The sequence below is a fragment of the Cyprinus carpio genome, chromosome B16 (assembly GCF_018340385.1).
Source record: "Cyprinus carpio isolate SPL01 chromosome B16, ASM1834038v1, whole genome shotgun sequence".
NCBI lineage: Eukaryota > Metazoa > Chordata > Actinopteri > Cypriniformes > Cyprinidae > Cyprinus > Cyprinus carpio.
The window spans coordinates 25,774,207-25,798,498 of record NC_056612.1 but is presented as its reverse complement, the minus strand read 5'-3'; the positions used below and the strand labels follow the sequence as shown (position 1 = coordinate 25,798,498).

General features: G+C 35.5%; 1 protein-coding gene across 1 annotated transcript in view; it reads right to left on the bottom strand.

Moving 5' to 3' along the window:
* LOC109102354 (exostosin-1a) overlaps positions 1 to 24,003 on the bottom strand; it is a 54,764-nt gene extending 30,761 nt beyond the window's left edge. Inside the window, exon 1 of the mRNA XM_042741720.1 lies at positions 22,381 to 24,003. Coding sequence (XP_042597654.1) covers positions 22,381 to 23,294 — 914 coding nt within the window. The 5' untranslated portion in view covers positions 23,295 to 24,003. The remainder of the gene's footprint in view (positions 1 to 22,380) is intronic.
* Between the last annotated feature and the right edge of the window lie 289 nt (positions 24,004 to 24,292).

The window sequence follows — 24,292 nt, the reverse complement described above, 5'->3', positions numbered from 1 at the left end:
AAATTAAAATTATTTAAAGAAGTTTTCACACACTGTCAAAAAGTTTTTTTTTTTCTCAATGATGTAAATAAAATAAAGCTTGTATGATTGGAGTTTCTTGCTACTTCAAAATTTCTTGTTTTATTAAATGTGTTACCTGCCAGCTCTTTATAATTATTTCTCAAATTTACTAACAATTTCCACACCAAATCTTCTTTATGTGTGTGAGTGTGACGTGACATACAGCCAAGTATGGTGACCCATACTCAGAATTCGTGCTCTGCATTTAACCCATCCAAAGTGCACACACACACAGCAGTGAACACACACACACACACACACACACACCGTGAACACACACCCGGAGCAGTGGGCAGCCATTTATGCTGCGGCACCCGGGGAGCAGTTGGTGGTTCGGTGCCTTGCTCAAGGACACCTCAGTCGTGGTATTGCCGGCCCGAGACTCGAACCCACAACCTTAGGGTTAGGAGTCAAACTCTCTAACCACTAGGCCACGACTTCCCCATTCACACGACTTCCCCCCTTCACTATTTTTTAAAGTGAAAAATGTAACATTTACATTTAATCATTTAGCAGACGCTTTTATCCAAAGTGACTTAAAAATGAGGACAATGGAAGCAATAAAAATGCATGAAAGTTATTTGCATTGTTTACAAAGGAGCCAGAAGTGTTTTTAAAGGTAAATATAACTACTTGATGGGGTGTTATTTCTAATTAAGCCATCAAATTGTTAGTAGTTACAATTGTTAATAGTTAGGCTTGCTATGAAATTAGCCATAGCAAGATAAAGACATTTTATTGCAAAAGTTACACTATAAAATATATTTAAACATTAGTTATTTTAAATTGTAATAATATTTAAAATATAACTGTTTTATGAAGCAGCATTTCCAATAAAGCAGTCAAATTAAGAGTGAAAATATAAATTTAATTCTATGCTATGAAACAAACCATAGCAAGATAAAGACATTTTATTGCAAAAATACTGGGAAAAGTCATTTTCAACAAAGATTGTTATCAAACATACTTTAATACATTGTGGAAAATACATGTGTTGCCCATTATTGGAGATTTTTAGCAGCGAAATAAAAGTGTAAAAAGTCATTTTAAAGCCAAAAGTGAAGTTGCCCATAGCTTTTTATATAAAGCTGGAAATAGATTTGTCCATTTTTATCCTCATATGTAAACTACATTATCGCCCTGCTCTAATCAGCTAAATGCAACTATAAGATATTATACACACATTTGAAACAGTGTGTATTCTAATGTAGTTAAAGAAACACTCCATAAAATAATCATTGTATGTTTTGCTATTTGCAGTTTGCAACAGAACACAGCCAAAAGAGAGGCTTCAGGCCGATCGATCCATCAGGATGAGTCACAGAAACCCAAGAACAGCAGCTTGTGTTGTCTGCACTCAGCTCAAGTGTCGGTGAGACACACAGGGGTCAGCGCTGAAGGCTGATGGAGTGATTGGTAAGGTCACCGCTGGGCTTAAGCTCATTCTGCCCTCTCTGGTCAGCACTACAACTGCTACAGTCCCTGGATGAACCGGCCGCATGCATAATTCACCACAAAGGAAACCGTGTTGACAAAGAGACAAGCCAAGACATGCAAATATTGATTCTACTGTCCTGTAGTGCACAACACGCTCACTTGACTGCTTAATTCACTCCGCTTCACCAAACATTACAGCACCAGAAACAGAAATTAACTAGAGCTCAGGGCACAAATGCCAACAAAAAGGACAGAAATACCCTATATTAATAAACAAACTAAAAAGTGGTGGTTATGAGGTTATGATAGCTTGTGCATTATATACAGCAACTTTTGTACTTTGTTCGATTGCTTTTGAATATTAACAGCCAGAATTCTTCAAAATGAAAATACATTTGAATTAAAAACATTACAATACTATATTGTAATACATAATGAAAAATTATATTTACAGCTATTGAATTTTTTTTTTTATTTTTATAGATTATATTCATTTTTAGATAACACAATACCAATGTTTACATTTCAGAAGACTTTAAAAATACATATATATTTGGTGGAATAACCCTGATTTTCAATCACAACAAAAGAAAACATTTGTTATTTAATTTTGACAAATTGTCATTTTCTGCAAAAAAAAAGAAAAAAAATTATAGGTAACAATATTTTTTTTTCTCCAATATTTATTGCAATTTTATATTTATACATTTCCAATAAATACTTTTTTTTTTTTTTTTTTTTTTTTTTTTTTTTTTTTTTTTTTTTTTTACTTTATATTCATCAAAGAATCCTGAAAAAAATAATATTTCTGTTTCCACAAAAAAATAAGCAACAAAAACAATCAAATAATAATGTTTCCTGAGAAGCAAATCAGCATATTGGAATGATTTCTGAAGGATCATGTGACTGAATCAATTGCATTTTAAAATATATTAAAACAGAAAACAGTTATTTCAAACTGCAATAATATTTCAGAATTGTACTGCATTTTTGATCAAATTAATGCAGCCCTGGTGAGTGTAATAAAAAAACAAACTTAAAATCAATCTTTCATATCCATTTATGTGTTTACTTCATAAGCCACATATGGCAGCTAATGTACAGAGAGCCATTTTTATGATCAAGTAAAACTTCAGTTTTCATAGTAAGATGACACGTGGATGGATTACTACACCTCTAACAACCATTACCCTATTCAACCAGTAATCAAGACCCATACAGACCATAATAACTACAGGTTACATCGAGTTTCTGACCTACCAGGGGTGAAAAAGCACCACATTAGAAGCGGCAAAGAGATCTCAAGGAATGCATTCACACTAGCACGCCATAATCCTCTTGGGTCAGGGAGAGGCCTTTGGGTTTAATGAGGTATGATGGGAACACAGGGGTCCTGCCGAGTAGAATATAATGACGAGTTCCCAGTTCTCCAGAGCAGGAAGTGCACAAGCTCACATCCACATGAGAATTCCGAGGAATGGAACAGATCCAACAGAGAACCAACTGCTTCAACACCCAGAGAGAGTGAAACTCCAGCAGAGAGGACGGCCAAAACAGGAGCATGGGGACTAATGCCAGACTGGATTTCTAATTGCATTTGATTTCACTTGGACTCCTAATGAGCCGCACTCAACCAAGCCCATTTGCACTAATTCCTGCACAACCGACACGAGCACAAAAACAGCAAAGACTCGGAGTTGAAAGCGGCCGGCAAATTATGCCAAGTAAGCCTGGTTAACACTCTCCCCGGCCAAAACTGTGGGCAGGTAATTAGTTTAACAGCGGGTGGGATTAAAAAGCGAGCTTCCAGCCGAGGTCTTTGGTTATAGCCTCACACAGGGGAGTCCGCAGCGGAGCTGGCAGAACAAACACATCGTTTTTATGAAGCACGGCCAATTTTGAGTGCAGGATCAGAGCCTCGCACTAACGGACCAGGAGCTGAAACCACCTGGTTTTCTTCAGTCTTACAGCAAACACGAGAAAAGATTACATGTTCAGTTTTTAGAGAAACTCATATGCACTTAATATGATGTCCAGAAGCTACACAACTGTCTTTGTGAGAGTTTAAAGATTTACGATGAATAATTTATTTTCTTTAATACGTATTATGAATACACAATAATTATTTTCAGATAGGCTATATGACAGGATGATTTATGACATCAATTCTGGGACAACTGACATAATATTAGTGAAAATGATTCAACAGTATTCTGTTCCAAAACGGCAGACAAAACAATAAAGAACTAATCATATAAACATTTAAAGGTGCACTAAGTGAATTTTGCCAAACAATATTGATATTTGCCTCTAGCCTGGTCATAATCCTTATTTAAATATGTTTTGTTCCTCCAATTTTTTTTCTTTTTATCTACCAATTCTCTCTGTCTATAGTTAATCTGCTAATATCCATCTATGCACTCAAATTGAGCGCTTCTTCCCTCTATCATTAAAAGACATGCCCCTTACTGCTGTTTGGCTACAAGTGTGCTTTGGGACTTGGTCCAACACTGCGGTCAAAAGCGTTTTCAAATATTGCTTAGTGCACCTTTAAAGGGGTCATCGGATGCGACATGCACTTTTACAAGCTGTCTGAACTGAAATGTGTGTTGGCAGTGTGGGTATACAACCACCCTATAATCAGGGTTGCCAGGTTTTCACAACAAAACCCGCTCAATTGTTACTCAAAACTAACCCAAAACTAGCCTACTTGTGTTTTGGGGGGGTCCCTCGATAAAAACTGCGTTCTGGTTTTGCCTGGGTTCCCCTGGTAAAATTAGCATTTTAGGGGCTAAATATCACATTATTGGGGTCGCTTCAACCCACGGACATGAAAAACAACCCGCGGCAACACTGTTAAAGTAGCCCGTGGACTTGGCAACACTGCCTATAATGATAAAGATCCACCCAGATTTTTTTTTTTTTTTAAATCTTGTTAAATCATTTCCTGTTTCTCAAATCGAGCCAATCTCAAATGCCTGTGTGACGTCACAAAAGTCCACTAGCTATAATATGGCATTAGCACTAAAGTTTTATCTTGGAGATTCTTGCAAGTGGCTCCTGGTTTATAATCATAAATGTTCATATGCTCATAAATGTTACTTTGGATAAGAAATAAACACACAAAACTATACTAAACTAATTTTATTAGATTATTAGCCTAAATGCCATGAATGCATTCAGTTTTCATTGTCAGATCAACATGTGAGAGCACTGAGGAACACTAAAACCCCACCAAAAAATGTTCCGTCTGCAAAAGAATATGAGATTGATATCGTAAAGAAGTGTTTATTCTGCCTGTGCCATTGTGGTGATGTTCAGACAGGTTTGGGAGAGGCACCGAGTGGCCAAAGCGCCAAACAAACTCAGGAAAGGTGCAACCTGATCTCCAGCAATCACCAGAGTCACCAGAAAGTGGACAAAGGCCAAGACAAGTCCAGGCAAAAGGCAACAAAACTCCAGTGGTGGGAGGCAAAGCAGGTTATCAGAGACAAGGCAGACATCTTGATTGAAGGGAAAAAAAAAGGACTAGGCATGCAATTCAACCTCCAAATAAAATTCTTAATGGACTAGTCCAGGAATTGAAAGTGAAAGTGATGTTATTGTTAACCAAAACTAAAACGTTTTAAAAAACATTTTTGTTAATTAAAATAAAGCCAAAATAAAAATGTAAATATTACATGAAAAAATATATATTTTAAAAAACGAACAAAAAAACAAAAACAAATGAAAAATATAAATTTTGCTCTGACAACTAACGGAAATAAGTTTAAGTACTAAAATGACTTAAACTGAAATAAAAATAAAGCTATAAAAATATTTAAAAATATAAAAGTATAAAAATTTCAGAATTATAAAAAGCACAACAAAATTACTAAAACCACCTAAAATTAAAAATATAAAACTGAAAACAAAATAATAAAAGCTAATACTAATTATTAATACATAATATAATAATTCATAAATAATACTGAAATATCACTGAATGCTTCGACTGCTGCTCTCTAAACAATGATGTTTAATATGATTGACTTTCAAAAGCTATTTAATCTTTCATATGACATTATTCCTATTGACTATTTTTATTATACTTTTTATGGTGTTACTGTGTCTTTTTATGGAGCTTGGCACTCATTCATATTCATACAGGATATGTCTTCAACTCATTTCAGGCTTGGAATGACATGAGGGTGAGTAAATGACAGAAGTTTCATTTTTCTCTGAACTATTTCATTTAAATATGAGAAATAATTGCTATATTATTTGGCTAAAGATTCCATAACTACACTTCAAACACCTTTAATGCCTTAGAAGAAATGTTTTTGGTTCTCCACAGAACTTTGTGAACAGTTCTTAAAAAGAAACCATTATCCATTATATAGAACATTTCGTGGCATGCAAAGGTTCCATGGATGTCCAAAGACTCCGATAAAGAACCTTTATTTTTAAGAGTGCAAGTCATTGCCATTGATTTTCTACACTACTTGGATGTGTATATCTGCGGCCCAGGGTGCATCAGCCCACACCGGCGTGCTTTATGGCCGCCCGCATGTGAACAGGCACAGAACCCTCACACGCTCTTATCTCCACAGATGAAGTGAAGCCTCTGAAAGAGCAGATAAGTGTATTTTTAAGAGTGCAGAAGTGTCTATCTTCAGGGCAGTCAGAGCTTTTCCCACGCAAAGGCCCTGGCACCGGGTTCTCATGGCACCTTTCTTCTTTGTAGAAGGTGCTGCCATTATCACAACATGCCAAATTTTCATCTATGAAACCAAGAGATTCCTGTGAGTGAGCATGAAAATGGCCGACTACATACAAAAACTAGCATTGAAAGGAATATTTCACACCAAAATGAAAATGCTGACATCATTTACTCATCATCACATAATTTCAAACCCATATGTCTTATTCTTCTCTGGAACACAAAAGATGTCTTGAAAAATGTTTGTGCTGTTCTTTCCGACACAATAAAAGTAGCTCCAAAAAGTAGAGCACAAAAAAAGCAATTCCATATTATGAATGTTGTGAATTTGGATATACAGAAATACGCATAAGATCCAACAGAAAAGATTTTCTCACCATATTATTATTAACTTTCATCCTCTGACTCCTATTTTTACAATCAAAGCGCATAACTGCTTTACTAAATGTAATCTAAATTTATTTTTAGTCTCATACTTTTGAAGCATGCAACTGCTTTAATACTTTTAATGAGCATAAGCAAACGAAGTAAATTGGTTCACTAAAAAGAACCGGTTTAAAAGAATGATTCGTTCATGAACCAGACATCACTCCAGACTGTTTGCCTGAGGCTCTGGATTAATTATTTTGTAAAAAATATTCAGTTTCTTGCACAATATATCGTTAGGAGCCACAAGTATTAATTTTGTATTCCTAAGATTCAAGAGCTATGGCAGGCAAGAGTTTCTCTGAAAATTATTGTTCACTTTCTCATACTTTCAAAGCACGTAACTGCTTTATTACTTACTTTCAAAGACTGACTAAAGGGCAAGCAAACAGCATGTGCATGTGAATCAGAGGGAATGATTCAGTGCCACTGAATCTGAATGAATCTCTTCAGTGATTCTGATTCAAAAGAATCAAGTAGCTAGGGTCAATCAAAACCACTACTTCTGAGTTTACGATTCCTCTACACAGCCTCAGTTCTGCTGAAGCGCACTGAGCCAAATTTATGATGCCTTCAGGCTCCTTGTAACCGATTAGTAATTAAAGCATATAATTGCCTTTGGAATGTAAAGTCATTTTTTAACTTGACAATAAGCAATTCAGAGGCACTGATAATGTATTATTTGATTAAAATTCAAAATTGTCTAATAGCATGATGATATTAATTTCAAAATCCTAATACTTCACTCAGCGGGAGACAAGGAAGAGCTTGAGGCAGGATCATTATCAAATATTTTTGGAACAAGCGCTGAAACACATTTCCATGCACCACAGAATCTGACAGTGATGAGTCCAATCGGGTCAGAATGACTCAAATGGACTCATAATCCACGTACTGAAACGGCAGCTGTGGTTGCAGATTAATGGCTGGGATTTGCTCTGTGCTGGTCGTTCTACGTAATTCTCCTTGTAGCTTTCAAAACATATTTCATCGTACAAGTAGAAAAAAAATTGGAAATGCCTTGTCATACCAAGGAAGCAAGTCATCACTGCTCCTGAGTGCGGTGGACACGTGCAGAACAAGCCCAGCACGCACTGGAAATATCTGCTCTCAGCATTCCTCATCAAATATATCACCTGCACAGCGCTGCCAAGGTCTACAAATACATCATCCTGTCAGAACACCTGGAACACTTGGTAAACAAATGACAATGGCCTACAGCCCAAAGGAGTGGCTGCCCAAGCAGGAGGAAAATATTTATTGGTTTGGGGGAATGGGTGTAGGAAACATGCACAGTCTAAAACTTAACCTAAACATGAAATACAACTAGTTTGCTTTAACTGGTTTATTTCATAAAAAACATACAAACCAATGGAGTCAGAAATGACTTAAATCTGATTTTCGAAGACATTTCTACTTTTAAGTACAAAGGTGTCGATTTGGTGGGAAAAAAATATTGAAATACAATTTTTCAAATTAAAATTGTGATTGCACTCTAAAATGTGATTAGAAAAATTCCAAGTTTACTGTGCTTGTTTGTCAGGCTGCACAATTTGGCCAAAATGTATATATCAATATGGCTTAAATAAATAAATAAAAATAATAAGAATAATAAAATTCTAAATAAAACAACATAAGAAATATGGCTAGTGTAATGTTTCACTGTAAAAAAAAAGTCATATCAAAATAGCTAATAATAATAAATTATTATTATTATTATTATTATTATTATACAAATTTTAAAAAATTATATAAACATTAATAAAATATGCATTATATAAACAATAATAAAATACTAAAAAATATAGAACATATAGAAATACTGCTATTGTAATTTACAAAATACATTAATATGGCTAATAATAGTAATAATAGTAATATTTATTATTAAATAAAATAAAAATAGCTAAAAACATAATAAATACTGCTGGGTATTTATGCTTTTTTACATGCATGTGTGTGTATTTATATATACATAATAAATATACACAGTACACATACATATATTATTTAAACGAAAACTTATTTTGGATGCAATTAATTGTTTGACAGCACTAATATATATATATATATATATATATATATATATATATATATATATAATATATATATATATATATATATATATATATATATATATATATATATATATATATATACAGACACACACATATATACATATATATTTATATATAGTTTTTACAGTTGAATAATTTAAATAATTAAAATGGATCAGAAATATGTAGTTCATCATGCACACAGCTCTTCATTAATGTGCATGAGCTGCACACAATAGGTCCATTAGTCAGAGTCGGCAGTCTGTTAATCCATGTTTTTTTAAGGGTCTGCTTGTTCACCAATCATCCATTTATCCTCCTACACGCGCATATGGAAATTGTTGATTCAGCTTACATTAAACAAGGTGAAAAGCTCTGAATATTCAAATGGCTTACTCTTTAGAGAAGGAAACGCATACATAATGCAGAAGCTGAGGTGGACTGACATGAGTCGGGTCAAACATTTTGAGCTCACATAACCGCTATCGTGTGACTTTATGGGAGTAAGTACTTCAAAATGCTTGTGACGGCACAGGTCGGTCTTGAGTTACCATGGAAAGTGTTTGATTTGACCGCTCTTGACAGTTTCTCTGCATTCCTCTGTCTTTGGCTGTGGGAGAAATACCACCAGGCAAGGCTTCCATCACAGTAGAGTTTTCAATGGACAGCAAACGTGGGAGTCCGAATATGCAAATGAGATAGTTTGTAGAGGTCATATTTGAACGTTTTGCTACATCATTTTTTTCTCGCAGCCCACGTCAGTCAAGTGCTTTTAGATTGAAAAGTCAAAATTCAGTATTTGCCACTGTCACTTTAACCCAAAACATACTTAAAGGAATAGTTCACCCAAAAATTCAAATTTGCTGAAAATGTGCTCTCCCTCAGGCCATCCAAGATGTAGATGAGTTTGTTTCTTTTTCAAAACCGATTTGGGGAAATTTAGCATTATATTATTTTCTCACCAATGGATGCTTTGCAGTGAATGGGTGCCATCAGAATGAAAGTCCAAACATCTGATTAAAAACATTACAATAATCCACAGGTAATCCACATAACTCCAGTCCATCAATTAACATCTTGTGAAATGAAAATTTGTGTCATTTAAATGTTGTTGTTTTTTTATGTTTTTTGAAAAAACATTGCTTCCAACTAAAATACAAGAATTCTTTTCATAATATTGCTTTCTCAAGTGAAAAAGTAATCTTGAATCAGGAGAGAAATCTGCACAGATCAAGCACCGTTTACACTGTCCAAAACATCTCTAAACAAATATGTTGGTGGACTTTGATGTGAGAGGACAGCAGGGGACTTTTTACTCAAGGACGCGTTATTATTGATTATGGACTCATATTTTGGCCAGAAGCAATTCCTTAATTACGGATTTGTTTCTTACAAACATTTCACATCTTTTCACTTCAGTTGATGTTAATTGATGGACTGGAATGGTTTGGATTACTTCTGAATTACTGTGATGTTATCAGCTGTTTGGACTCTTATTCTGACGGCGCCCATTCACGGCCAACTGCAATTCATAACAGTGAAAATATGAAAAGGTGAACTATAGTCGATATTAACAAAAACTTAGTCTTCAATGCAATTCTAATGGCTCAGCAAAAGATTCTAAATTGAATTGAACTGTTGAAACATTTACACCAGCAGGCCTGAATCAGCCCGTGTTTAATACTACAGTCAAGGTACTTTAAATCTGAGGTTTGTCTGATTCTCACCACAGCATGTTTGCAACATGTTGACCAAGCATTTGCATACTTTCATTGGGTATATATTTCCGGCTGTTTTTGTTACTGTAAATGATCGGCTGCTAAAGTTGCTAAATATTGAATCTGCATTATGCAAATGCAGTGGTAATATGTTAATTTGCTGAAAATTCAAACTTGAGGAAAAAATGGCATTAAAAGCATTTAGTATGTGAGGCACACCTATTTGCCCGACTATTTAAACTAAAGAACATTTGAAAATGCCAGCAAGACCGTACTGCTTTCCAAGCCTTTTAACCTTGCCTTGTTCCATTCCTCAGGAGACACAAGAACATCTGTTCACTCCCACAGCCTCTTTCCGTCAGCAAGAAATATGGCTATTAAGCTGCATCTGGAAAACACACCTCAGTTTTCAGCAACCAAAAGAAGAGTAGTGAAGCTTTTTTGAGACTTTTTTTTTTTTTTTGAGGGGTGGCTACTTATTAAAACAATAAAATAGTAAAACCAGTATTTTCAAGTAACATTTCAAAAGCAGTACTGCAATATAAGGTTGAATGAAAGGGAAATGTTTTTTGTATTATTATTATTATTATTATTATTATTATTATTATTATTATTATTATTATTTTATTATTTAGTTTCACAATTGACACGTTTTCAAATAAAAAAAAATCTTTGAAAAAGAAAGAAAGAAAGAAAGAAAGAAAGAAAGAATTACAGGTCACTTGGCACAGGTTTCTGAAGTACAAGACTTCAGACTTCATTTATGATCTGACAAAAGACTAATATTTCAAATTACATTTTAAAATATATGTAAAAATAAAAGTTTTTTGTAATATTATTTCACAATATTACTGTTTTACAGTATTTTTGGTCAAATAAATGCAGCATTGGTGAGCAGAAGAGACTTCCAAACACATCTTATTGACCCCAGACTTGTGAAGTGTATTAGTGTTGACATGAGACTAGTGTGATAAAACCACTTACTAACCTTGTCTGTGGAAAGTTACATGCAGTCTTTCAACTTCAACGCAGTAATGCATGACCAGAAATTCATTAACCTAGTAAAGTATTCCCACATCAAAAGCACTATTTAGAAAACTTTGCAGCTCAAAGAATAAATTAGTTTTGCTGAATAATTCATGCAAATACTTGAACAAAAATACAAGCTTTTAAAAAGCCCACAACGTTGGCACAGTTTACATCAGTTCAAAGAGTGCTACTTTAACTGTGATATCTGAGAAGAAAACAAAACTAGGTCAATATCATATTCTGGAATAACTGACATCCCACAAATACTAATAAAGTTTTAGTCTACAAGATTTTTTTTTTAATTCGCTTTTAAATCTGCCTGATGAAAATTAGGTTTTTGTTATATAAAATGTCTCTGACCTCTATTTGGTATAATGTTGAAAAGCAGATAATTCTCTTGAAAAACTTATGAACTAGTTATGAACTAAAGCTGGCACAGTGACAGTCTTGTCAATAACACATGCTGTTACCAAATGTTGATCAAGAAACCAAAGAGACCATGGGGGAAGCCTGAACATTTAATGTGTCAAGGGAAAATAAGTTTTATGGAAAAACATCTGTAAGGTCTGTAATTAAACATGTTGACTAATATCATACTTCAAAAACCCAGAAGAACCCTTCATAAACCGAGGCTATAGGACCACATCAGACAGAAACCAGAGCAAACATCACAACTAACAGAAAACCAGGTTAAAGGTCAATGTTTTGCCATTTTTTGTTCTTTTTGTTGTTGCTGTGTTCAGGAACTATTAAAACACTCATCTAACGAGCCCAAAACGTTGAAAATCATTGATTTAATCAAAGACAAAAGCCTTGTTTGTTTTCAGAAAACCAAACTACTTCCAGAAAACGAATCTGCAAAATAAATAAAAGCTGTATGAATCAGAGCTCTAAAGAGAAACCCAACTTGAATTTACATGGAGAAAAATCAATTGAAAACAAGAATGATGCTCGTTTATGTTCCCTACAGTGTCGCGCAAAATCCCTGAACTCAACCAGCTCTGAATGGTCATCGAGCGAGAGGAAGAGACTATCTGCCACGGCCAGAAGGGATCAAATGCTCACCGTAAAACCGAAAGCTCACGTCACGCTTCTAATTAAGAAGCGGTGCCAAACGAGAGATGAGAAAAACACATGCTAGCCGTATGATGTGAGGACAGCCTGACGTCGACGTACAAGATGTATTTATAGAGAGGATTTATTCCACATCTCTGGCTTAGCTGCGGCGAGATGCAAGCCAACACGTTCACTCTAACCCACTCCCAGTAACTGTAGGGAATGAGACAAGAAAATGACATGCAAAACAACACGGGGAACAAATAAAACACATTTGGTTACTGTTCTAATTTATTCATTAGATGCTGTCTTGTCCAAAGTGAACTATAAAGATTGAGTCTATTGTTGGGTTAATAATAGGGCTAGTTTTGAATCGATTCACTGGAATGAACTAATTCACATAAATGAATTAAACTTAGCAACTCTGATGTTGTTTTTCTTCAAGAACTGCTTTAACGTTTCATATTAGTGAGTTGAATTTCAACAGCAAAAGTCATATTTTAAAAATCATCCCAGACTCACTCAAGTTTTCTTAAAAAATAATCTTCAGGTTGACTTCTGGTCTGACTGAATCTTTTTACTGCTACGTTATTAGAGTCATTAGCATTCTGCTCTACTGGCTCAGTGCTGTATGAACAAACAGATGACATTTAATATGAATAAAAACTGATAAAACCAGCAGTTTCTACATGGTTATTTGACTGTAAGACATCTATCAATGATTCCTTGAATCAGAGTTTTGAATCGATTCACTGCAATAAACAGTATGAACTAATTCACATAAATTAATCAAACTAGAATGAATCAACAACTGTTTTAACACTTTCATACTGGTGAGTTGTACGATTGCAAAATGTAAGAAATTTAGCCTTTGGATCTTTTTTTAAATCAATTTCAACAGCAAAAATTTAATTTTAACTCCAAAAAAAGCTTGAATCACAGCTTTGGACTAATTCACATAAATGAATCAAACTTACCAACTCTGCAATCCAAATCAGTTTCAACAGCAAAAGTCTTATTTTAATTTAAACATATCTCAAACTTAAGTTTTCTTTTAAAATTTATTTGAAATCTTTAGGTTTGACTGACTCTTGTAGCCATTTTTTTTGCACTCAAATCCATTCCAATAGCAAAAGTCAAATTTTTACTCCAAAAAAGCTTGAATCACAACCTTCACTGCAATTAGAAATTTGAACAAATTCACATAAATAAATCTAATTTGCCAACTCTGGTGTTGTTTTTCTACAACAGCTGCTTTAACGCTTTCATATTCACAAGTAGTACAAATTTTTGAGAAATGTAACTTTTGGTTCTTTCTTTTTTTGCAACTCAAATAAATTTCAACAGCAAAAGTCATATTTTAACTTCAAAAATAGCTCAAAGTCACTCAGGTTTTCTTGATAATTCTCTTTAAAGAATCTGTCCGTTATGTTCTTTATACTGATTCTGCACCAACATCAGCTGACTTTGGGTTTGACTGACTCTTGTGGCTGGTATGTCATTCGAGTCATTAGCATTCTCCTCTACTGGCTCAATGCAATTTGAACAAAGAGATAACATTTAATCTATACGAAAACTGATAAAACCAGCACTCCTACATGGTTGTTTAATCACATAGTTTATTTGTTAGTTTAACACGCAACTCTGCGGTTGTGGAAAGAACATTTCCAAAACACCAATGTAAACACTGCTGATTGTAAAAACGGCTGATTACAAGCGACCACAAAGACTCATCAGTGATGTCTGTGAAGGCCAGAATGACTAATACTATTGCTCATAGTTGGAGTTAGTGATTTGAACAAACCGCTAACCAAAACTATTAAACTTCAGGGCATAACTTGACCCGGACAAGAATGACAGTGATGTTCTTTTGCAACCAAGGATCATAACGTTCCACTTACACTAATCCTAGACCTAACCGGCAGTGTTAACAAAATCAAATATAAGAAAAAAACATATTTGCTGAAGCAATCATGCCATTTTTCCTTGCTTCTACAATTTTGAAAGCTCCTTTATAAATGAGACTTGTATCGGAAGGCTCCACCTCGCGAGTGCAATGCTGTACTAGGTGCTCTATCGAGCAAGTTTACATCAGAAAAGCCATACATATGGAGCTCATTATATAATGCAAACATCAAACTGCACTATGGGAAAAGTGTTTTGAGGTCAACACATAGTATTGTGCAAGGAACCATCTGAAAATAATCTTTATTAATTGATAATCTGCCCTGTAATTATAATTTGCATAATTTGTTGGTGATTTACTGCCTTTAGTGTTCATTTCAGCTAGACACTGCAGTGAATTGGTACATTTTGGGAGTTTTATAAAAATGTAGGTAGAAGCACATTTTTCCTATAAGCCATTGTTAAATTTTTGCCTGCCAGCTGATAAAAGGGCTTTATATTTTAAGGGACCTAAGCTACATATTCAAACTAAGTCCCTTTTCATCTGCCATGCCACATCTGGAGAGTTGTTAGGTGAAAAAAAAGAAAAAAAAAACACACACCTGAACTGGTTAATCAAAGTCTTTATGATTACTAGAAAGCTACAAGCATGGGTGTTTGATCAGCGTTGGCACTGAAACCTGCAGAAAAGCTGATCTTGAGGGTCTTGAAAACACACAAACAAATAACTTGTAAACAACGATATGGCATGTTTATTTGTGGGCAGATTACATCACCATTTAGTCAGTGGAAACATGGGCAGATCAGAGAATCACAGATCCCTCCCTGAGCATTTTGGAAGAAAAGGGGTAAAACAAATTTGGAAATGTGTTTATTTGACTTGGTTCAGCAAACAACCACCTAGAAACCAGATAGCAACATGATAAACTACTCAGCAACACGCTGGCAATGTAGTGGCACATTTTGCATTGAAAAGCACCATATAAAACAGTGAAAAATAAAAATAAGATCATTCTGTGGCATTCCAACAAAAATAATTGTTGATTCAAATCAAAAAGTCCATCAGAGAATCATTTTGTCTATTCAGAAAAGGAGGTTCTGAGCCCTGGAGTGTTTTCCCACATATCTGAATTGCTTTTCCCCATCTGGTTCACATACATGGTGTGAAACACTCTAAACTATCATTACATCTGACTCGCACATTAGCTGAACACTTGACCCAGGACACATCAGCCTGTGAATAATACGTTCATGTTACCATGTAATGACAACACCACTAACAGAGCTAAACTGAGCCACATCCAACACATGAATCAAGTCCTTCAAAAATAACTGAAAAAGAAACATATCAGACTCGATTTTAATGATGTCTGCCCATGCAAAACTCATTCACTCATTCGTTCATGCTTCAAACTGAAACCATGACTGACTACAAAAACTAAAATACGAGAGGCTACAACGAGAACAATGATGTTCTCAACTTATTGAGCTTACGGCTTAATTTGAGAGGTTTATAATTAATCACGACACTCATATACAAGCTCTTAAAGACGCTTGGCGATGTTCTTATCAACAGGGTTTTGATTAATAAAGGGGAATGTTTTATTATCATCGCCAACTGAATGCTCTCACCAAAACGTTTTCATATCCCAGTATATTACGATCTCCAGAGTTTGTGAGATACTTGGGTCGTAATTAAGCAGCGAGGAAGAAGTGGAGAAGCCGTTGATTTGTGAATAGTCTGCTTTCTGCTGAAACGTGCTATCTTATTAAAGCTGCTGCAGAGCCTGAGTACATAATTACAGCTGCTCGTGTGGGTGAAAGTAGTCAAATCTGCATTACAGAAGTGAGACAAGAGCCTTCAAATTAGTACTTCCTTTATAGAGAGGACACAATAACACGGGTAAAGCTCTGGAAGAAGTACAGATCTGCTGTGAGAAAGCAAAAAGAAGAGACTGTAAAAAAAAATCAGAGATTATATATTTAGACAAATGAGATAAAAGTCAAATGATACTTGCAAAATTCTTGAATACAAAAGCCAAAAATATCAGACCAAATTTAATATTAATTTAAAGGTCATAAGTGTGACTAACTCAAGTTATAAAAAACTGCATCATTGATATGTATGACTGGAATTAATGGAAAATCGCTGGAAAATCTGGCTTATACATATGCTTGAGAACACTTTAAAGAAAATCAATATCTGTACAATATATTGAATATTTCTGTGATTTTCATGCACTTTCCCCCCCCCATGAAGTCGCCAAAAAAATAAAATAATAATAATAAAAACAAACAGACAGAAAATAAATAAAATGTAATTTAATGACATAAAAAAATTAATAAAAAATTCAATAAAATTTAAGCTTAAATTTGATAAATCATACATTTGATTAATTACATAAATTTCATTTTAAAATTTCATTTAATTAAATAATTTTAATTAAATTTAAATGTAAAATTAAAGTTCATAAAACAAATAGATTCCATCAAACTGTATTAATTTCAGAAATATATTTTATTTTAACATTTTTACTGTATTTTACTCTTTGCATTACACATTTTTGACAAAATCAAGCAGACCATTCCTCTAACTAGAAAAAACTAATACAAAGGTTAAGACATTTCAGTCCATGAATATGAAATTAACAATAAAATAAACACTGAATAAGGGCTGAATAATTTTTTTGTGGCACTCTTAAATTAGTATGTGAATGCACTCTTCATGACAGAAGCATCACCAAAAACAAAAAAACAAAACACTGTATGCAAAAAAACTTATTATAATCTTGCAATACAAAGAAAACTAACATGAGGCTCACAACTGTCACTTTATTCAGTGACACAAAGTCTAAATACAGTTAAATCAAATCCATGTAAACAGAAGCTTAGACGAACTGTTCAAATCTCAACATCGAGAACAGACTTGTGACGTTTTGCACGGCTGGTGTTTTTAGTGGCTGAATCGAGACAATCACAACTTCCCTGTTATTAGTGACAGATAAAGGCTGGATTTTCCATATAATAGGCAGTGAAAATGGGAGAGCATTACTTCCATCTTATTTTACCACAGACAGCACTGTTGTGTCCATTGCGACTACGTTTAATTTGCAAGTACATGAGCTAAATGTACATGAGTTAAAACATGCTGGATTGTGAGTACGCTAAAATTGAGAAGTTGTGTTTTTAAATTCGTCCTCTTTAAAGCAATGCCTCTACATCCTAATTCACTTTTTTCTACAATAATTTCAAGAAAATTTTCACAAAAATAGTCAACTTGTTTAGACAAACCATCAACTAATTGATTTTTCAAACAGATTTAAACAACAAAAATTTCGGTAACCCTTTATTTGAAATCTTTAAGTATCTTTAATGCATTAATTATGCACCTTGTAATGCATTGTATGATCTCACAAATAATTATAACCACTTATACAACATTATCTATTCAGTGTTACACATTTAGTGCATTAAAACACATGACAACTCTTTATAATGCATTATACACAATGGCTTCAAGTAAAGTGTTTTTTCTTTTTTTATTTATTCAAAAAAGACAAGAAACTAATGAGTTGCACCAACCAACACGAAGCAGCAGACGGGTTTATTCACTAACAACTGCATATGTACGTCAGCTGTCGGTCCCGGTGTCATTTTCTTTTGTCAATGACAGCATAGACTTCCTCAGAGCCCCAATGAAGAAGCAGCTTAATAAAGGATTGGGATTGGTTTAAGATGATTAGCTGTGATAACAGGGCACCAGAGTAAATCCAAGGTTATGTAACCGAACAAGCATTGTCATCAACCAGTGTCCAAGTTCCTTCGAAACAAGCACTCGACAATCAGATTATAGCGAGCGGTTCAACAGGCACACGGCCTGAGCAAGACAACTTCTGGGAAGATCATCAAGTATATTGTGCTTTGTTTTTTACATCCGTGGGAACACCCAAACTCAACCCTTTCTAATCAATCTTCCTAGTTTCTGTAGAGCAGAGCTATTTATTTGATGACTTTCAGAAAGCTACACAGGAACAGACATTACATTTTGGATTTGGAGAAGTTTAGCATCAATTTACATCACTTGCTCATCAATGGATACTCTGCAGTGAATGGGTGCCGTCAGAATGAGAGTCCAAACAACTGATAAAGACAACAATAATCCACACCACTCCAGTCCATCAATTAACATCTTGTGAAGTGAAAAGCTGTGTGTTTGTATGAAACAAATCCATAATTAAGATTTTAAAATTTCAAACCACTGCTTCTGGTCAAAATACCAGTCAATAATACATAGTAACGCTTCCTCCAGTGAAATAAAATCACTTGTCCTCCTCTCACATCAAAAACCACCCACATATTTGTTTAGAACTGTTTTGGACTGTTTTCACTTGTAAATTGAGCTTGATCTGTGCAGATTTCTCTCCTGATTCAGACGAGATGACTCTTTCGCTGGAAAAAAGCAGTATTATGGATACAGAACTCTCATCCTGACGGCACCCATTCAATGAAGAGGATCCATTGTGAGTAAGTCATGTTAACAAACTCATCTACATCTTGTATGCCTGGGGTTAAGTACATTTTAATCAAATTTTCATTTTTAGGTGAACTATTCTTTTAAAGACTCATGTGCACAATAACTGCATGAAAATACCTTCAAAAACAATACAACCCATGCAGTTCAATTTGGTCAATTTCAGGCTATTCATTTTGTTTCATAATCTTTCATGAGCAAATCTGAAATCCTGGACAGGAACGATGCAGATGATTTTGTGCTCATGAATAATTCATGAACACCCTGAAAATTTCAAGCGGAGAAAAAACATAACATGAATAAAACACATCTGATCAATTATTCAGCGCCAGAGCCGTCAGCATTTCAGATTCACAAGAACGGTCATGTTCAACAACTTCAGCATCCTTCCTCGTAGAGCGCAAGCTGAGAGAAGGCCTATGGCTACATGCTTGAAATGAGAACGGAACGAACATCCGCCTCCAATGGAAATACGCCATGCATTTTTCAAAGTTGTCATACGGCACTTTGAGGAAAATGGTCCATACTGAAAGCTTCAATGCAACCAAGTGTGCGAAAATTTTGCTTTAAATGTTTGAGTCATTTGCCCTCAGGATGTCAAAAGACGTTTACTACATTGCAACTCCATGATCAAAGTGAATTTGGTTCATATGAATATTAATGTCACATGTTTTAACAAGTAGTTTTTAAGAAGTATGGGTGGATTTCAATCACAACAACTCCTGAATGCAAATCTAGGAGTAACTTGCAAGTATAAATGACATCAACATTTGCAAATGGTTCTCCCTGCATAAAAACAACATAAAAATACGTTAAAAACTGAAAAACCTTTCCACTACTGTTCTTGCACCCAATATCAAAACACATGTGGGTAATTCTGAAACTGTCTCTACACCACTTTAAACACAACTGTAACACAGAAACTATACTGATCCATCTACAGTATGTACTGCAGAAGGTAACTGTTTATAAACACAGGTGTGTTTATAAAACGTAAATCAATAACACCATGTTTTACAATGATTTCACCAGAGTTAAGGTTATTTTATGCATTCAGCTTCACATTATGCCCAAAAAACACTGCTTACCCATGGTAAAATAATTGTAATTTGTGATCTTGAGAGGGTTTTTCTTTTTAAGATTGAGTTGAAAAGGAACATTTACCATTTTATATGCTTTTAAGATGAACTTCAAAAAGTGACAACAGAAATCTGACAATTATAGAAATATTTTGTTTTCAAATGGTGGTAGACTTATTATTCAGCCAAATTTCAGCCAATCTGAGATGCTAATAATCACGGCAGCTTGACTGATTTTTTTCCCATGCATCAATTCCAAAATCAACCCTGTCAACTGAAAATATACCATTCAGAATAAATATTGCTTAAAATAAGTGTTTATTTTACTTCAGAATTACATACATCTCATTTGACATTAGAAAATGAGAGATATGTAAAAAATTACTTATAAAAACTGGTGTAGGATTTACTTAAGAAACCATCTTTGCTCAGAAATTGCAAGTAAATTTCTGAAATATTGCAAAGAAATGACAAGCAACAAACTGAATAAAATATAAAATTAAGAAAGACTAAAATAGTATTTTCTTCTAGAACACACTCCAATTAACTTTTCATACATACTTACATATATATTTTTTTCTACTTCAAAATGTCATGTTTATTTCAATGTGCTATTTATATTTTTCTGTAAAATTTCTAAGTGAAAATTGTTTATACCTAAACTCTTTTTCAGTGTACATCAGCCATCCTGCCATCTAGCTAGATATTAGCATCAAACCATTTAAAAAAAAAAACTATCCCAGTTAACCACCATCCACACCAAATTCAAAGGGTGAATAATATTTCAGAGACGTCTCACTGTTAAGTGCATGACTGCTGAAGCACACAGCTGTGTTTCGGCAGGGTTATGTTGTTAACTGTGTGAGTGGCATGTGAGTATCTCTTCAAGTCACCCAGAACAGCCTGTTGGTAGGCGGGTTGACACGGAGGTCATGCTGCCAGAGACGAGAGGTCAGCCGGGACACAGGCTTTCCTGGGTGATGGAGTGGGTTCTGGGAAACGTCTGTTTAAACAGAGGGAAAGGCTGCTTTCCCCCCACTGGCACCAGGGGCATTGTTTCCACTAATCCTTCAGAGCCCCCAGTCCCCGTCCCACCGAGCGCCGCAGCCACCGGGGAAAAAAAACAGCAGGAAACCAGGGCCCGAGGCACCCACGACAGAGACGAAGATCACTGTTTGTTCAACAGCGTATTAAAGGAGATGCAAGAGTTTGACTTCTTAACACCTGCCACTCGGATCAAAGAGGCGTAATAATAATCGAGGGGGGAAAGTCAAAGCACATGGCATAATGTTTATTGCAATCCTAGTTCCGATGCAAACAGATAAAACAGCGTAACACAGATGTACTGACAAACACATTTGGGATATATCCTGATTGCGTGCGGTATAGATATTCTGGGAGCATTCAGGGTTATGTCATACACACTGAAAGCTTTTGCTTCCTACGAATGGTACATCTTAATGCATCAAAGCCAGAGCAGCTTTTTCATGTGCACTTCAATTGGAAATTATATGTTACGATAAGCATCAGCTTAGGGTTTAAAAACCATTGCTTTAGAAAAAAATAGTTTTTTTACAATCTGAAACAAACTGATTTCTGGTGCAAGATGAGCATTTCAGGATGCAACACAATTTTCAGTGTTTTTTCCACCAGAATGACAGCAAATATGTCTTGATAACACGTTATAATAAATGGTATGATTGAAATATGAAATGATTGTTTGATTATTTATTTGAATTCTTAACAGATTATTAAAATATATTTGAATAGTTAAAAGATCATTCATATTGTGTATCACACTGTATCACACATACAGTGGCCCCCAAAAGTGTTATGGATTGAATGGAACTGCATTTGATTACAAAATATCAAATCAAGTAACACTTATTTGAAAGAAAGAGCATGTGCACAATATTCCAACAAAGTATTTAACAAAAAAAACCTACATTTTTCCACATAAAAGGCATAAAAAGAACATCTTTTATGAAATGTTTTGGTTTAAAAACATAAAAAATAAAATATAAAATGTAAATTTAATTATGAGTATTAATTTATTTAATAAGTCTCTAAAACATCTTTAATATGTCTATAATAGAATGGATGTCATAAAAACAATGTCTTTTTTTAAATGTTTTGGTTTTAAAAATTAAACATCAAATATAAAATTTAAATTAAATTAATTATAAATCTCTATTTAACATTAATATCACGTGCTGTTGACATTTTGTTATTTACTCCAATGGCATTCATAAATTCTAAGTGTGCAAATACTTTTTAGGGCCATTGCACATTATCTGCTGATCTGTTTAGCATAACATAACAATATTTAGGATATATAATGTGTCAGCATTTTTGACAGAAGAAATCCATCTGTTCTTACCTGTCATATTCAGCATTGTCCTTGTCGCAGCGAGCATCTTTATGTTTCTGCCAGTCTTTGCCATGTTTGCACGTGGTGAGGAGAACCACGTCTTCAGCATTATGGATGTGATAAAGCGCATTCCTGGTATCAGATCCAATCCCAGTCAGATAGCGCTTGCCTTTAAAAACCAGCACATATTTCCTAAAGGGAGGGATGGTGTTGTATTTTAAATACCCCCTTTCTCCTCCAGTCCGGGGGTGATCTTTGGAGAACAAGGGGATGGAGATGTCAAAATTGGGTCTGAAGTTCTCTGTGCTGATGCTGGCTTTGGCCAACATGGCTTGTCCGATATCAAACCCCAAATCCTCCGTGTAATCTGGCCATGTGCCTGAGTACAGGTTAAAGATCAGGTGGTTCCTCCCGTTATTCCACAGGTTCAGGTTCTGGATCTTAGTTTTGAGGTTGTGGACGTACTGAGGAGACAGCTGGTCTCGGTCCAGGGTGTCAAGGTTCAAAACAAAGAGACAAGCCTGTCCCGGGTCAGTCGTGTAGAATCTGGAGCCCTCGATGGAGGATAAGATGTTTTGGTAGCTTTCTGAGATCTTCTCACCTTTCTGTTGAGGGTAGACGTAGACTTTGAAGCCGTTCCTCCTGCACAAGGAGAAGTCAAAGCAGGAGTCCATTCTGCACTTGGAAGCTCCGGAGTTGTCATCTCTTTTGTGTCTCGGAGAAACGCGGACATTGTAGTCCTCCGTTTCGGTCTGATCCCACGGAATAAAAGCACGTAAGGGGTCTGAGAAGTGGGGCCAGTGTGGATGGGGGTCATCCCCTCGGTTTGGAGTCCTTTTGGAAGCTGGTCCCTGCAGGTAAAAGAGGAGAATGAGGCTCACACCTGCAGAGAACAGAATTAAATAGCGTTTTTTGGCCTGCATGTGTCCTTAGATCCAGATGGAGCTGGTTGCTGATGAATGCAAAGGTCTCAACTCCTGCAGGACAGCATCTTCCACAGACCTGCAGGGATTTGATGCTCTCAACTTCCACCGTGTGATTCCAATCCCAAATCCAGAGCATGTGGGCGACTTAACCTTAAACCCTTTTTATGGATCTAGCTCTCTCCTCTCCGGTGCCTGGTTCACATTAGACAGCATCTAAACTCCTGACAGATGACACCCGAAGCCTGCTGGCCATCGGGACTGTCCTGGATCAATGAAAACCACCAGAAAGTACTTTCAGAGAAGACTTCTTCAAATCCAGCTTGGAGAAATCACAAACGGCAGAAGCGGTCAGAGAAATGTCCAAGAGCTGGATCTCATGTGATGCGCGTGAGTCAGAAAGACCCTGTCACAAACTTCCCGAGCGGATAAATCCCCACAGATCCGTGTATTCTCACATATTTTCCTCTGACAAATCCTCCAAAGGCTGGTTGTCTTTACAGTCGTGCCGTTGTTTTGTAACCCCTCGTAAAAACATTACAAACCGACACGTTTTTCTATTCCTCGCTACATTCACAGCGCGTTTGCGACGCCGACACAACGCTACATTCCAGCGCTTTAATCTGAAGCGTCCAGTTGCGATTGTTACATTGTAGCATTCCAATCCCAGCATGACGCCTGTTGACGTCACGCGCCCCCGTCGAACACCGCGCGCCGTGATTGGGTCGCGTCATTTCCTGGCGGGCCGACGCTACTGTAACCCTTTCACGGCCAAAGTCGAGCGTGAAGGTATTTTAAAGCAGCACCAACAAATATATTTCTGAAAATATAGGGACAAACATAATTATTTACACACTTAAGCCACACTTTAAAATGTCGGAGGGTCTTTGTATTAGATAACAGAATATCAGTAAGTGGCACTGGTTTTAAACACACGTTTCAATCAAATCGTATTACAAAAAGAGGTTTGAGAGTAAACCATTCATGTTGTCAGATGT